The sequence below is a fragment of the Poecilia mexicana genome, unplaced genomic scaffold (assembly GCF_051168715.1).
Source record: "Poecilia mexicana isolate PSO_F unplaced genomic scaffold, ASM5116871v1 scaffold_7, whole genome shotgun sequence".
Classification (NCBI taxonomy): Eukaryota; Metazoa; Chordata; class Actinopteri; order Cyprinodontiformes; family Poeciliidae; genus Poecilia; species Poecilia mexicana.
The window spans coordinates 22,523,695-22,539,214 of NW_028263376.1; the positions used below are offsets into that span (position 1 = coordinate 22,523,695).

The window sequence follows — 15,520 nt, forward strand, 5'->3', positions numbered from 1 at the left end:
CCCTTTGCAACACTCTGCCTTCATCACAACAATGCTTCTTCTCCATGCCATCCACTGATGTCATTTACAACCGTTTTTATCAGAGTTGTTGTTTGCATGACATCTCACTAGACACTCAGTTCTACCAGGTGTTTGCTAATTGCTATTGCTGAAAATCTGGTGATGCTGAACAGAGTAGAGGAGCTCTGTGGGGGGGGAGCTATGCTGGTCACTTTAGCGCCAGGGCGGCGCATGAGCAAATGTTTAGGCAGCCACGAACTGCTGCATGGGAGATTCAAGGACAAATCAAAGCAACATGTTTTTGGTGAGGGAATAACGTTATAACATGATATACAAAGTACATTTTGCATAATACCGGCACTTTAAGGAATAATTCAAATAAACTTGGCAAGCTGTATAATTCAACACTTTTATATCTTTCAAAAAATCTACAGCAGATTTTTTTTCTTTTGCTATACTCCTTAGAAAAAAAATATCAGCAGGTCAGACCTCAAAGAAAACTGGAATTATGACCTTCAGGAAGTTATTGACACTATATGATGATAAATATGCTGACCCAGCATTGATGTTATAGATAAAATGTGTTGCAGTGTCTGTTTGCAACTACAGCTTAAGCTGTAGTTGAAACTACAATGCATACACTACACTGAAATGGAAACAAATGAGAACAATAATATCTTGCACTGCAATTTTATTCTCATAGGAAATATACATATGCTTTTATAACAAGCAGAGTGACAGACAGAAAGCATTAATTTATTGATAAACAAGAGTAAAATTACTTTTTTTATAATTTATAGTGCAACATGAGTCAAATAAAAGAGGAAAAACATCAGTAAATGCTGTTTAAAAATACTCATCTTGTAAGCAGATGAAAGTCAGTCCCCCACTTAGAGGTGACAAGAAAAAGACGGAAAACAGCAGTAAAAAAAGTAAAGTGGGGAGAAAGGTGATCACAATTGAACTTAAAGTTCTCGTCAGACTGCCGCAGCAAACCCTATCCGATTATTGCGACGATCAAACTCTGTGTAGTATCGGGCAATGAAGTTGGCTCCCAAAATCCAGATCGGACCTGTAGGCGGTGGCACATCCAAGCCCCTGAAGGTGACGATGCAGACGTCCCCTTCGAACTGTGATTGCTGTAACGATAGGTTTAGACTAATAATAAATATCTTAAACCAGAGCTAAATGTTTAAAAATGTCTAACAAATGTATCCTGGACATCAATGAATCCTTTAGACTACTTTTTCATGGCTCTATCTGAATGCTTCAGGTTGTTTCCCCTCCCCCCACCTTGACTCAGATCTTCTGCAGCCAGCCTAATAAAAACTGCAAAAAGAACTTCCAACAGGGTTTTTTTAAAGAATTGTTTTCTTCTTGTCAGTCTTACATAAGCTGACAATCTTGGCAGTCTACAAATTTTTGGGTCTTTTAGCTTCTCCTTTAAATGTTGCTTTCCTTGAACAGGCTGTTAGTTTAGTCATTTTCGGTTCAATCAGATTAATGTCTGAGTTAGGACATTAAGCGTGAGATGTTAACTTCATCCCTGACTTGTCTGCTGTGCTCCTTGGTCTTAATGTCGCTCTTTTTCATTAATGTTTTCTAACAAACATCCGAGGCCTTAACAGAGCAACTACATTTATAATGATTTAAAATTTTACTCAGATGAACTTTATTATTTATTAATTAGGTGACGTTTGACTACACAATTACTTTTGCCTTAAAATCACAGTAAAAAACATGGGGGTTCATAATTTCAACCAACTTTAAGAGTTATACATACTTTTGTAAGGCACGATAAGAATGAATATTTCCATTTTCAAAAGATATATTTTTTGTTTCTTTTATTTAAGACATTTTTTGTGCTCTACTTTGGAGGATTTTGCACAACACATTAGCAATCATTCGCCATCTTACCCATATTATATAATCTTCATGCGTCAGAGAGTAGTCCTGGCCTCCCAGGTGAAACGTGACACTAGGCAACATCTTCACAGTGTCGCAGTTGACTTTATACTGTATTTGAAGGATAATGCCAGGTAAAGTTTTTTTTGCAGCCTATTATTTTTCGTGGGAAACTTTGTTGCCATGAGTTTGTGACTTACTCCAGTTTCATCCAGCTGAGCTCCAATAGTTTTCATCAGCATTGAGACGGAGGAGGCCGGACCTGTGATGTATGAGGAGCCTGTGTCGATCACAGCTGTGCAGCCCTCTGCACAAAACATCATCTCCGCCCCCACAGCAACCCTACACCAACAAGACACAAAACATGTCATTTCTGAATGGTTGCACGCAAAAAAAAAAAAAAAAAAAAAAAATATATATATATATATATATATACCAACACATCCATATTGCACGTATGTTCAGCAAATATCTCACCCTTTCATGGTGACCTCCCATTTTCCCATCTCTCTTGTTTCCAGATAGTTAAAATTTCCAGTGTAGTAGTTTGGGTCAGTTCCCCCGAGGAGCAGTTCTCCGCCAGGGGATTGTTTTGGATCCCTGAAAAACATGTACAAATATGAAATGATTTACAAATGGGCCTGCTGGGCACAGGCCACTGGGTTCAAAGGCTCATAGGTCCCTTGACCCTCATTTCAAAGGCACTGTTGACATTACACTATCATAAAAAAATGCAAGATGTCACGAGACTTGCAGAAAAAACATAAACTGACACCTAACAGACAAATGATCAGGAACAATGACAATATGACTGCAAAGTTCGACCATTGTTATTACAAGATATAAAATTACCACAAAGAGACATTTTGTGACTACAAAGGGAAGGCAAACAAGCACAAAGAAACCCAAATTAACAAACAAGACTTAAAACTCTGAACACAGATGTAGGGTCTGCAGTTAGTTTGATACTAGGGAGCCATTAGGCTGCTCCAAGCCCCAGGGGTCCATGCCTCATGATGTGTCAGTGTTTTAAGCTCACAGTCTGAAGACTTCATGGTTTGCTATTCATTTTCTCCTTGTCACCACTGAAAATGTGGGTTTGGTGATTTATGATTAATGGAAAGTAAAAAGATTTCAGAGCAGAAGTTTAAATTTAAGGCCTATTTATTCAGTATGATAATAAGCCGACGACAACAACAATATTGTAGAAACTTACCAAAAATATTTCTAATTGCAAAATGCCAGAAGAATGAAAAATAATCATTTTTTTTTACTGCTTTTTTAAATTATTATTATTTTTGTATGTCAGACAGTGTCGTAAGTGTTATGTGACTTTATATGTCGCGCCTTTTGCTTACAGGACATTAAAAAGCAGGAGGCTGCAATCTAAGTTGTTATGTCTGTTATTTATGAGATTTTATAAAGATAAAGGGTTCAAAGTTTTATTTTAAATTCAGTTTCTTTTTGTTTGTTTTGGAATTGCATTCTGTTGCTCTGGTGCAACAAGCAGTAAAGTCATGAATTTCCCATCTATCTTTCTTCCTATTTTGGACAGCAGTGAGCCAGATGGTGAAGAAGTCTGAGAAAATCTTTATTAACAGGATGCAAGCCTTTACACTAAATCAACACCGTTTATTCAACACACTTAAATTATTGGCATCTTTGTAGCATTGACCAGCAATCATTACGATAAGTTAATCCTTATGTAGCAGAATGAGGCAGGCAAAAAATAATCACCTATTTGAAAATCAGTTTTTTTTAAACCCACAAGTCCCACTATCATTGTTTAATTTATTATGCCATAAAGTAAATGTAATAGAGTCCAAAGAACATCCTAAAAATCCCCTTCAGCCAACATGAACTCTTTTCTTCCAAGTCAGGCTTTAACATGTCATGGTAGGGCTTTTAAATCCAGTAATACAGAAGATCATATAATCAATTTCTGAATCTAACATGACGAACCTCCTAGCACGAAAAGCCAGAAATAATAATCTATGCTAGACAGAACAGCTGACATAACTGGCTGAGAGAGATAAAAGTGACGGGACCCTGGAACAAAAACACAAACTGGTTATAATAAAGCAGATAGGCCTGTTCAGCCCAGTAAGTAACTCTTTGTAGTTATATCCCTGGCAGAGCTGACAGATCAAAAGGGATTTCCATTTCTGGATTCCTGCATAGCATTAGTATCAGAACTAAGAACTAATCCATGACTCCCTGCCTTTCTGGGGTACAAATAAAACAGAACATCCATTATGAGAAAGTCTGTTGATCCTCTTATGTCAGGCTAGAAATAATTGTTACTTTCATAAAATTGTTTGTAATTAAATTGACCCCTATTTGCCTTACCAGGAAGAGCGGTTTGAAGGATGACATGGAAGATAAAAACATCCCCAAAAATCCCTGTGGCAGAATAGAATAGCTGCATTTGTTTTGCAAGAGGTTACTCTGCTGCTCAAAGCTTATTTTTGGACTTTTGGAGCATCCTTACCAGGGGTGGCAATAAATAATGCAATGTTAATGAAATGTACTTATTATTGGTGATTTCATATGAACAATTAATAAAATTAGTTTTTTTTTTTTTTTCATTTTGCTCAGATCACCTCCCGAGGGTGGAAGATCAGATTTAGCATGAAGTGACAACCTGGTTTTGAGCCACTTTTATTGCTCTACACATTCAAGTTTATTTCACACAAACAAATAGATTGAGCATGTTGATTATCATTTTTTTTGTAAACTCATAACATATCAAGTTTGTGAGATGTCCATTTATTTAAAAAACTGCCATGTCAAGCGCTTTGAACAGTCCTGACTAGCTTAGGAATCATGCTTCCCCTGTCATAAGGATTTTACTTTGCATGATAAAGTGCAGAGGAAATCTGTGAACACACCTGCTGTAGTAGATTGAAAACACTTCTTCTTTGAGGATGTGCTGAGACATAATTTGATCAAACACTGGAGTAATGCCATCAATGGCCACGTTAGGATAGCCCATCCCCAGAACTCCATCAAACTTGGCAAAGATAAATGGCATGGCAGACAGAGAGGTGGCCTCAGCAAATACTTGAACAACGGGGAGACCGCCAACCTGCAGGGATCAAATACACAGAAGACAGAAAGGTGTAACATGGCATACAAAGGGCATGTCTTTAAGTTAAATGGGTGTAACTCTGATTTATTGGTGCCAGACTCTGACTCACCACAACAACATCCTCGCTCAGAAATCCCCTGATAGTTCCAGAGGCGTAGTTGATTGAAAACCCGGTCCCATTCTCAACATGAGTGTGGGATTGGGAAGAATCATACCTGTTGTGAGTGACTAAACGTCCAAAATGTATTTTAAATGTCAAACATTTGAACAAAACTAATTAAGCTTATATATAGTGGAAACCATTCAAGTAGTTCAGTAACAATCCCATGTTGATGAGCTTCAGATGTTTGTGTCTACCTTCAGGTTAGTGTCCAGTAGAGAGGGTAAGACATACACAAAACAAGGAGAGTAGACTGAATCTCAGTTGTTTTGCCAACTACAAGGTCTGGCAAGTCCTTTCACACTGATCCTATCAACTATACTGTCACCACTTACAATCACAGGTCACTTCACAAAGGAAGCCTGTTCAACTGACTTTTAGTATAAATGTCCAATCAAACCATTAGCTCACAAGAACATGGGTACCAGAAGCTTTGACTACATGACTCACCAAAATTGGTTGGTAGCTGGCAATGTCCATTCCTGTTTTAACCATAGTATACTTCTGTTCTGATGGCTACTTTCAGGATAACATTACAAATTTCAAATCGCCTCAAACTGAATTCTTGTACATAAGAGTTTACTGCTCCACAGTGGTCCACACTTTACCAGATTTCAACCCAATACATGAAGTGTATCTTTCCAGTTATAGTTTAACACACTGCTACTTACAGCAAGCTGTTGAGAAAGGAGAGCAGCGCTGCGAGGGCACCCACAGGTTGGCTGAACCTGTGTCAAACACCACGTTGAACATCTGGGCTGGGGAGCCGATACTAATTTCTCCAAAGTACTGAGTCTGTTTAAAGACAAACAGGACAGTGTTTCTGAGGCTTTCTAAGAACTCTTTTAAAATGTATTTTCCACATGTATTTTCTTTCATAAGGGAGGTTTTGGGGGTGGGAGGATAAAAGATTACACAATAACTCTTAAATGAACCTCCAATTCAAAGGTAAATTAATCTGCAGTTTTACTTAAGAAGACAGACACTTTTAGCTTTGGTCCAAAGAGCAGTGAGGAAACTGCTCGCATTTGTGGGCCTCTTGAACCCTGAAGCCGTAGGTCTGTTTTCGTCAAAGTGCAAACCCATATGACTTCAATTTAACACGTCTTTATTTCCTGTCACCTGCAGAATCGTTTATACAAAAATATATGCTTTATATGTTTCAGATTTTTTTGGTGACTGCACCCAAAAACACATGGAAATGGGTGTTAAAATGTCTTACATCCAAGTAGTTTGTTAAAGGTGTGGGAACTGTCCCATTGTTGGGGTCGGCTGCGTTCATCTGGGCCAGTTCAGCCAACACTTGCTCTGCAGAAACTCCCATCTCCTGTAGCGTCTCTCTGATGGATGGCATCTTCTTGAGAGCAATTCTAGAGACATAAAAGCAAAAGAGGAAAATTTGAGAAAGACAAACTGAACTAAATTTAATGCAAATAGAGCTAATGAAGGTGGTCTAAGAAGAAAGGTTTCTGAGTTCTGTGAGAAATATTTATTCAATTTTTGACACATGTGTCTGGTCAAGGACTCAGTATGACAGTCATACTGTACTAAAGCCCAGACATATTTTTCCTCTAAACGCCAAGCCAGAAAAAAATAATAAAAAACATATGTTAATCCATCTCAGATCATACGTTTTAGCAGCAAACCACTAAAACCCATTTGTTGTCCTGTTGTTGTCATTTACTTAGCTGTCATTCTTTTTTTTTTTTTTGCTGCAGCATGCTTTCCTTCTCAAATATGTTTTTCACCTGGTATACCTGTACAGCTGGTACTACTACTGTAAGCAGAGCGAGAGACTTGTAAAAAAGCAAGATGTCTACCTTCTTAAGCCATGGCTGGAGTTCACTGCCAGAGATAGGGCAACTAAATACATCCAGCAATTTGGCAGTGGAGTCATGGTGACTTCTCTGACAGCAAGCAGACAAAAACAGACTAATTATGTAGGCGTTATATGTCAGCTTTTTCTGACTCGAGTTCCTGGTTTGTGTAATCCGAGGTTGTGAAAGCTGCGTCTCTGTGTTGTGCGCAGATCCGTGACTCTTTTTATAGCCTATCCTCTCAAACCGTGTTCTCATGTAGCCACTCAGTTTGGAGCTTTCCTCAATGTGACCTCTTAAAAACAAACTTTACCCCCCATCCAATCCCTCTGCACTGGTTCACAACCCTTCTTGTAATAAACGTAACCCAGAGGAAGCTCTCACCATCCTGCCCTGAGGACGAAAGGCTCTTTGGATACATAGCTTTGTAGACTGCTGGCGTCAGTGGCTGACACACCTTCTCTGTAGGGTTGTGAGAAGCTCCAGAGAAAGATGGTGTGAGCTGAGCTGACCAGACAGACTGAGTGGATGTTATTTACCAATCAAAAATCTACTAAAAGCTTATTACATTGTTTTAGTTTAAGGCCCTGTGGATAATCAAACTTCTTTATCTACAGGGGGGAGAACGATCCCCCTACAGTAAACTAAATCATTTGCAGAACCAGCTGTTACTGCAGAATGTTTTTTTTTTCTTAGAACTATTAATGTTTTATCACTGTATGAGTGTCAGAACAAATATATAGCAACATCTGCTTGTAGCAACAAGCTTTGCTTGGGATAATTGTCTGCTTGTGCTTCAGGTTTCAAACTGATGGACATACTGTCCTCTTCAGGATTTTCTGGTAAAACGAAGAAGTCACGATTCCATAAATTACTACAAGTTCTCCAGGTACTAAGCCACAAAGACGCACTCAGCTCTATTCTACTACCAGTATGTAATATTTTTTTATTCTTTGTTCGTTTTGCACCAAATGTAACGGAATAAATATTCCACTTCTGTCTCATTAGTCTACAAGATATTTCTCCAAAAGTCTTTTAAATCATCAAGATGTTTTTTTTTTTTTGTTTTGTGATTTTTTTTAGATTTGGTCATTGATGTTTTTGGCCTCAAACTCTCCCACGGGAGCCACTGTCACAGTTTGTTGACTGATGAATTATGAGGCTGACCTTAACTGAGGCAAGTAAGTCTAGTGGAGCTTATGGTGTTCTTTAGTGAATTCCTGGATGATGCACTCTTGAAGTAATTTTTTAGGCTGGCCACCCCAGGGAAAGTTCACCATCTTTCCATGTTTTCCCCATCTGTGGATGATGGTTCTCACTACTTTGGTTTGCTATAGTCTCAAAGTTTTAAGAATAGTTTTGCAACTTTTTCCAGACTGACTGATGTCAATGATTTGATCGCAGAATATTGTGTTGTTTTTTGAGAGTAAAATATAGTTTTTAAAACGTTAGTTATTTAAAGTGTTTTATTTATTTACTCTGGTTATTTTTCTTTGATGGTAAAAATGTGTTTGATGGTCTGAAACGTAGAGCGAGGGAGTAAAAAAAAATAAAAATCTGTAACAGGGGAACAAACTTTTTCTCAGCAGTGTATTTTATGTTATCATGCAGTGACAATATACAAAGTTATGATTATGGGTCGTGCCCAAGGGCACAATTATATTTGATGGAGGAAGTTGGAACTGAAGTCACAACCACCGAATTGCCAAGCAATACCTTTGGCAATACTCCACACTGACCTTTATGGATGGCTGGAATAATGTTCTGTGTATTCATTTAATCTAGTTTTATTGTTATCAATTGAGCTAGGTCAGGACATCATAACAGAAACACTGAAAGAGAGAAAAAAAAAACAGGTTGTGATAATAAATTTTAAAAGATGACTTCTGTAAATAAGTGGAAAAAATAATTTCTCTGACCACTTAATTAGGTGTAAAACGACATAAAATGTATGGGCATGTTGAAATATCAGAAGAATCAAAGAGAATAGGAAAATGTTTATGTTGTGAAATCAAGTAGCCACAGAAAACTTTAATACTTTTGAGGTTTACTTGGCAGAGATTGACAAATATAGAGTTGACTTGTAGCTTTTGTAAAATGTTTACAAAAAACATTTAGTTTTTATTTTTTTTTTTTATGATTTCAAACATTTTAAAGCTTTAATTAAAAAAAATATGAATTTGTCATTGTGCTGTCACAGGTTGCCAAAGAATCTGTTGAACTGACTTAAACCTTGGGTCAAAATTGCTTACTCCTCTGCAGCCAGGCTTCCTGGCTGACATCTGAAGAGATATTTGGTTTTATACCATCTCACCTACCTTCAGCCCAACCTCCAGAGAAGCTCGAGCTAAATGCCTGTTCACACCCTACCACTGAGGGGTCGCCTGCTCATCTTTTCCTGAGAGTGAAAGGTCGGTTTGACTCCCCACTGAAGTCTGGGTGACCTCAACTAAGTCACTGAGGACACCCTCAGGTCACTGAGGTCACCTAGAAAGTTGTCTGCTGGATTTGGATAATAACCTCAGTGTTTCTGTTTTTATTTGCTCACCAGCCCCTGTTGTTCAGTCCTGTGTTTGATTTCTTCTTCTTTTTTTTTTTTTTTTTCCATTTGAGACTTTAATTACCCTGATGAAAAACACCTTGGAAGAAGGAATCTGCTTTGTGGCTGAGACCCAAAACCGGACACAATCTTATCTAAGATTAAATTCTGCATCTTGCACAACTAAAGCAACCTCCTTGGTATTTTGTGGTGTAGACTTTAACACAGATGATGTGTTAAAGTCCACTGCTGCATCAAAGAAGGACTAATTTCTAGTTGAGTGGCTTGAAGAGTATTTTTATGTCACAAACATGGAGCATTTAAAAACATAAAAGTTTCTAACACAGTTGTGTTAGTGAATCAGTGGTACAAATAAAAAAGGATGTCATGAGTTTTCATTCAGTTTGTCTCTCTTACCTCACTCTTCAATTATCCTTGGAACTGACATGTCTATGTCCATTTGATGAAAGTTCCCAGTAGACTGATCACTGCCAGGCTTCACAAAAAGCATGCAAAGGGTGAAGCTCAATACACATGTGTAAGTTCAGATCGCGGTCTTTGATCAAAAATGCTGGCAGGAGGCAGAGCCCATGTTGAGTGCATTTTCCAGTGGAGGGGGATTGACAGGGTTCTGTGTTTTCATAAGCACGTCTTGCTGCTGCGCTCACACTCAACGAGGTTTTTACGCTGAGCTATTCAGTGCCTGAGCTGAACCACAAGAATCCCACAATACCTGTCCTGACAGTGTGTTGACACTTGACTGACCAGACACTTCAAGAACCATCTGGGGTCAGGTCAGACAGCCATCGGGGAGCCTTGTGGTCAGCCCCTAAATTAACCTGTAGCCAGGGGTCTGAGAGAAAGCCACATTTCTTTCAGCATACACTCAACTAAAAGAGAAAAGCAGCAGTTCAGCTACACTGCACCATATCAACTGCTAAGTGTGGCTAATGTTTGTACTTGCACAAAATAATGGAGGAAATGAAATGGGAATAAATAAATAAACAGATTCCAGCAATGTCTTACAAGAAGTTTCAAACTCCTTATTTTTTTTTCTCATTTTGCAACATTGTGACATAGTTTGTAATAAAAAAAAACAAAAAGGGAGTGAATAAGTCTGAAGCTGAAGGAAAAGAAACAAGGATTCATATTCAGTCAGATTTCAGTATATTTGTAATCATGGTATAAGTCCAGCTGTTTTTTTTAAAGGCCTCAGAGGTTTATCAGAAAACATTAGAAAGTGAAAACACCATGAAGACAAATGAGGACAGAAGAACTCTGTGAAAATGTTGAAGGCAGAGTCATGTTGGGAAGGAAATGGCACAACAGCAAACTCACCAAGAAATTAATGCTTAGGAAAATTGGAATACAGGATCCGCTGCTCAACATCTCCTCAAGTGGGGAAATCTGTTGACAAAGAAATAAAAAAAAGTACTAGTTCTGCACTCCACAAATCTGGCCTTTATCAAATAAATGCAGGAATTGTGGTTATTACTCACAAGAAGAAAGCAGATGTTGAAAGAAAGCCAAAAGAAGGAGTGTTTAAAGATCTGTGGAGTTTTGGCCAGATGAGACCAAAACAGAATTTTTTGGAGTACGTGTAAAACAATTTGTGTGGGAAAACTTCATCATGGGCATCACCCTGTAAAAAAAAACATTTCCGACGCATCATTCTTTGAGGGTGCTTTTTTAGGCAGGTGCAGGGAAGTTTTCCTGAGTTGATGGGAAGATGGATGAAGCTAAATACAGAGGGGTCCTGGAAAGAAAATGTCTTATAGGTTTTAAACAATCACAGCTATAATAGACAGGTTTAGATCAAAGCTTACTCCTTTGCAGAAATATGTTAGTGATAGTAAAGCAAATTGTAGAACTTTCAAACTTAAACACTTTCCATCAAACCTGAGTAGGGTAAGAATGTGGAAAACTGTTTTAATCTTCAAAATTGTGCCAAATATACACACCCAAGAGAACTGTCGTTTTATGTGCGGCAAAAAGGAGGTTGTATTGACTGAATGAACTAAATTCAAAAGCACACCAGTCGTATCAGGTTTTTATTTGTAAAAAAAAAAAAAAAAAAAAATCTAAATTAAAATACAGAATTATAATTCAAATATGCAATTTTGCACTGTGTTGTGTTGCTGTACCTCAGTATAACACATCACAGTTTGTAGCTGTCTGAAAAGCGAGATTGAGATTTATAGTGAATTTTAACTCATTTGTCAGATAATCTGTTTTGTTTTCTTCTGACTCCTGTCATATTGATGCTATCAGCAACAACAGGCAGCTGTTTAAAAAAACAAAGCTCTTCAACCTTCTGCACACAGGTGTTATAAAAGGATTACTACAGTTACATGTACTTCCTAGCAGTTACTTGTGCTGAGAAGAAAAAGTTTCCCTTCGTAACTTAACAGCCTTCTTCTTCGGCACAACCTTTTGTATAATGCAACAATTATCCAGTGAACCTGTTGTGTTGAAAGTAATAAAAATGCTAGTGTCTGTGGGAGATTTTTGAGTATGTTCAAAGCTGGAAACAAGATGAGAACAGTCAAAGTGAACCAATGAAACAGTTTGAGCTGGAAAAGATTACACACATCCAGATGCAGACTTAGTAATGTTTATTGACAAGCAGGCTTTATACAAAATACCTCGTGCTCAGTCTCACACACATTTGACTTTTGAGCAGGTCGGACAGATCTGTACTCTCATGTTTGTATCCCACACTGTCCTTGCGTCACTCCTGCGTGGCCTCTCACCTTTTCAGTGAGCCCACTCAACTGGTGGGCATGGGAAACGTGAAACTCCTGGAGGTTCTGTGGTGATTTATTTATCTATTTATTTTCAAACTTTTTCAATTTTTGCATGCGATCAATGTAGATGGCGTCTGTGTTTCTCATCCGAAATTAAACACAGAGATACTTGTGAAAATTTAGGAAAAATAAAGAAGTTGCCATAGCTGCAGCAAGCAAAACCTAAAAGTAGTATGGGGACAAAAACACATTAGATGCACTAATCTTGAAATGGATGGAATCTTGCAGAATTATTGAAACTCTTATACTATATGACAGATACAAAGCACAGCAGCTGAATGAGAATCAAGAGAGGTACTCTCTCAAACAAACATGCCTAAATTGCAAAGTCACAAACACTAAGGATCAAATTCCAACCAGCTGCTCCAAGTATAAAATACAAAATGTTTGCATGTTTTTGACTTACTTATTTCTACTTATTTTGTGAAATCCAGCACATAAAAAAATGCCATCCCAGTAATTTTCTTCTCAGTTATGTTTTTGAATTTAAATCCAACGAAGTCTGAATTAGGCTACATTTACATCTGGAGTCAATATGAGTTACAATGTGTGGGCCAGTCTTCACAACGGGAGGTCAAAAATTTAGAAATCGAGACCAAAGGACATATTAAAAACATATTTTATGCGCATCCATGTCATATTCATCCCAAATAGCTCTGTGAGTGTTTCATACTGTTCCAGGGTGTATCCAATTTAACGTCTACTTCTCAATTTGTTTCGAAACCTGTTTGGGTGAATGCACACGGCCACCAGAGGTCAGCATCTGCCTTTAAACTCAGCTGAACAGAAATTAGAGCGCGTCTCCTTCCTCCTAGTGACTCAGACGGACATCCAGTCACACAGACTGAGAGGCTTGATCTTATTCATTCTTTCTGGGAAAACATGACAAGGGTCTGTTATCTTTTGGTGGCCAACAAAAATGCTTCAACAGTGATGAAAAAGATTGTCTTGTCGTTGACAAGACAATCTTGTCTTGTCTGTAAGACAAAGGGTTTCTTGAAACAAATCCTTACGTTTTAATTTAAAACTGATTGACTAACCCTGATCCTGAACACACGCAGTGCTGAGTGAAAACAGTATCTGCAAATCTGATTGAGTGTATGTTGAAGAAGTTCAAATACATAAAAAGCTGGTTCACAATCATATGGTGCAAATGATTGGCACTGACCTCAAACGCATATGAAATGGTGATGTAAATATGGTCAATGTGTTCTTCTGCTGGGTTCAAAACAAAGGAATAATAGCACACAGTTCAATTGTGTTAAAATTGATGAAATACATTTGAAGCTGGAGTGATTTCATACTAAATATTTAAAGAAAAAAAAACTGTGATTTACATTCTCCACTACATGCTGAGGAGACATCACTAAACTCTTGCTCTAGATAAATAGAAAACATCTGGCACACACTTGGAAATTACTTCAAGTGCCACAACTTCTGGTTTCCTGCAGAATGTGTGCTTAGATAAATATTTGATTAGAACAGAGAAGAAGTAACAGAGAGATGTGTGTGTGTTGATAGCCTCACCTTTGTGGATTGGTATAAATTATAATTTGCCTCATGCGTGTTGATGAGAAACTGCCAAACATCGTGAGTTCATTTTATAGTTACATTAATTATGACCCGAATAATCACATAGCTGAATGGGAATAATAACATTTAGCACTAAAGCAATAAAAATACTGTTTAATAATGATTTGCATATGTGTGTTCTGAACTGGAATTCAGCATGTGTGCATGACTTCATAGTTCTTTCCTCACCATTTGAAGGCAAAGATGCCAACTACAGTCAGCGGACATAAAAGCACACCCGGCTGCGGCAGTAGTAAAGCTAAACCGATTCAATAAATGACAGAGTCAAGCGTCTCAAAGCTTTGTGAAGTCGATTTTTCTGCACTTCAAAGCTGAGCGTCAAAAACAACAGCTATCCAGTCAGCTGATAGTCAGATCAACGCTAAGAGAAAGATCCGCTAAACTGAGCATTATGTGGAACAAGCTGCAAAAGGCAAACAGCATTTCAGAGGCATTTAAATATAGTTTCATAAGATATTCTGTAATTTCATTGCTCAGACAACATTTCATTGTGGGGCCCAGGAGCTTATTAATGAAAGGGCTGGAAATTAATAGCACATGGAGTTGTCCATAGGTTCCAGATTGGCTTTGAAATACTTGGCAATTCCTGGTCTCTCTGCAGCTCTTGCACGTCTCTTCTGATTATTTTTAGATACTCTCACTGAAATCAAGCAAGAAGCACTGACTCAATAAGGTCGCAATAGCTCTTAGCTTATGCAAATCAATAGATACTTCTTGTGTGACACATAGCTACTATGAAACCATCATCAATCCGGATTAGAAATTGATCGGTACTGATAGGGAAACTGGATTCTTTAAGTTCGGATTTCAAATTGTTTCTTGGGGTTTTAGATCCTTTTGGAGATCTAAAAGATCTTTCTAAAAGACACTCATTGTGTCCATCCATCTGTCATCAGTGGGAAGTGGACAAAATGCAACAGTAACCTTAGACAGGACAACAACGAATAAACAACTGACTTGTACTTGGTCATACTTTCTGTTCTGTTGGAAAAAGCCAGAACACAGGGAGTGGGCTGACAAATGAGAAATAATGAATTTCTAAATAAATAAACCTGATTTCCCTCACGTATCCTGTCATAAGTAGTTATTGTAAAACAAGTTGTGTTTATGCAGAATTCAAAAACATGATTAGCCGTGGATAAGATCGAACAGATGTTAGTGATACTGTGGTGGTTAGTGGACAATGGGTTGATCTGTGAGTGGGCTAATCAAGTCCTTCAGGACTCTGATGGTGAAAATCCTCTGTTTATATCAGAAGGCCAGATAAGTCTCAAAAATCTGATAATCATCAAAAAAAAAAAAAAAATACTCAAACACACCAGGAACGTTCACAATGGCAGTCTGAAGAAGAGCATGTCAAACACTAGTATCGTGTATAGTGTCAGTATATCAATTCTTTTATAACAAAGATTCAGGGATGTTACTACTGAGACTTGTTTGTGAACACTTCAGAAATATGAAGGCTGTAATACCACCTTGGTCTGATTCTTAAGTGGTCTGCTATAAAGCAACTTGTAAAAAAATGAAGAGTGAAAGGAAACAAGGCACCAAGCCTTAAGATAAACCTGGTGTGATACAATAAAGAAGAGTGGACCACATGACATTTTG

At 37.8% G+C, this 15,520-nt stretch overlaps 1 protein-coding gene across 1 annotated transcript; it reads right to left on the minus strand.

Moving 5' to 3' along the window:
* Positions 1 to 674: 674 nt before the first annotated feature.
* Positions 675 to 7,358, minus strand: ren (renin). The gene is made up of 9 exons (XM_014973754.2): positions 6,977 to 7,358; positions 6,379 to 6,526; positions 5,828 to 5,951; positions 5,106 to 5,224; positions 4,797 to 4,993; positions 2,383 to 2,505; positions 2,106 to 2,247; positions 1,918 to 2,016; positions 675 to 1,139 (listed from the first exon to the last, which is right to left on the minus strand). Exons 1-9 carry the CDS (start codon positions 7,051 to 7,053, stop codon positions 978 to 980), a joined length of 1,191 nt encoding a protein of 396 aa, XP_014829240.1. The 5' UTR covers positions 7,054 to 7,358; the 3' UTR covers positions 675 to 977.
* Positions 7,359 to 15,520: the final 8,162 nt, after the last annotated feature.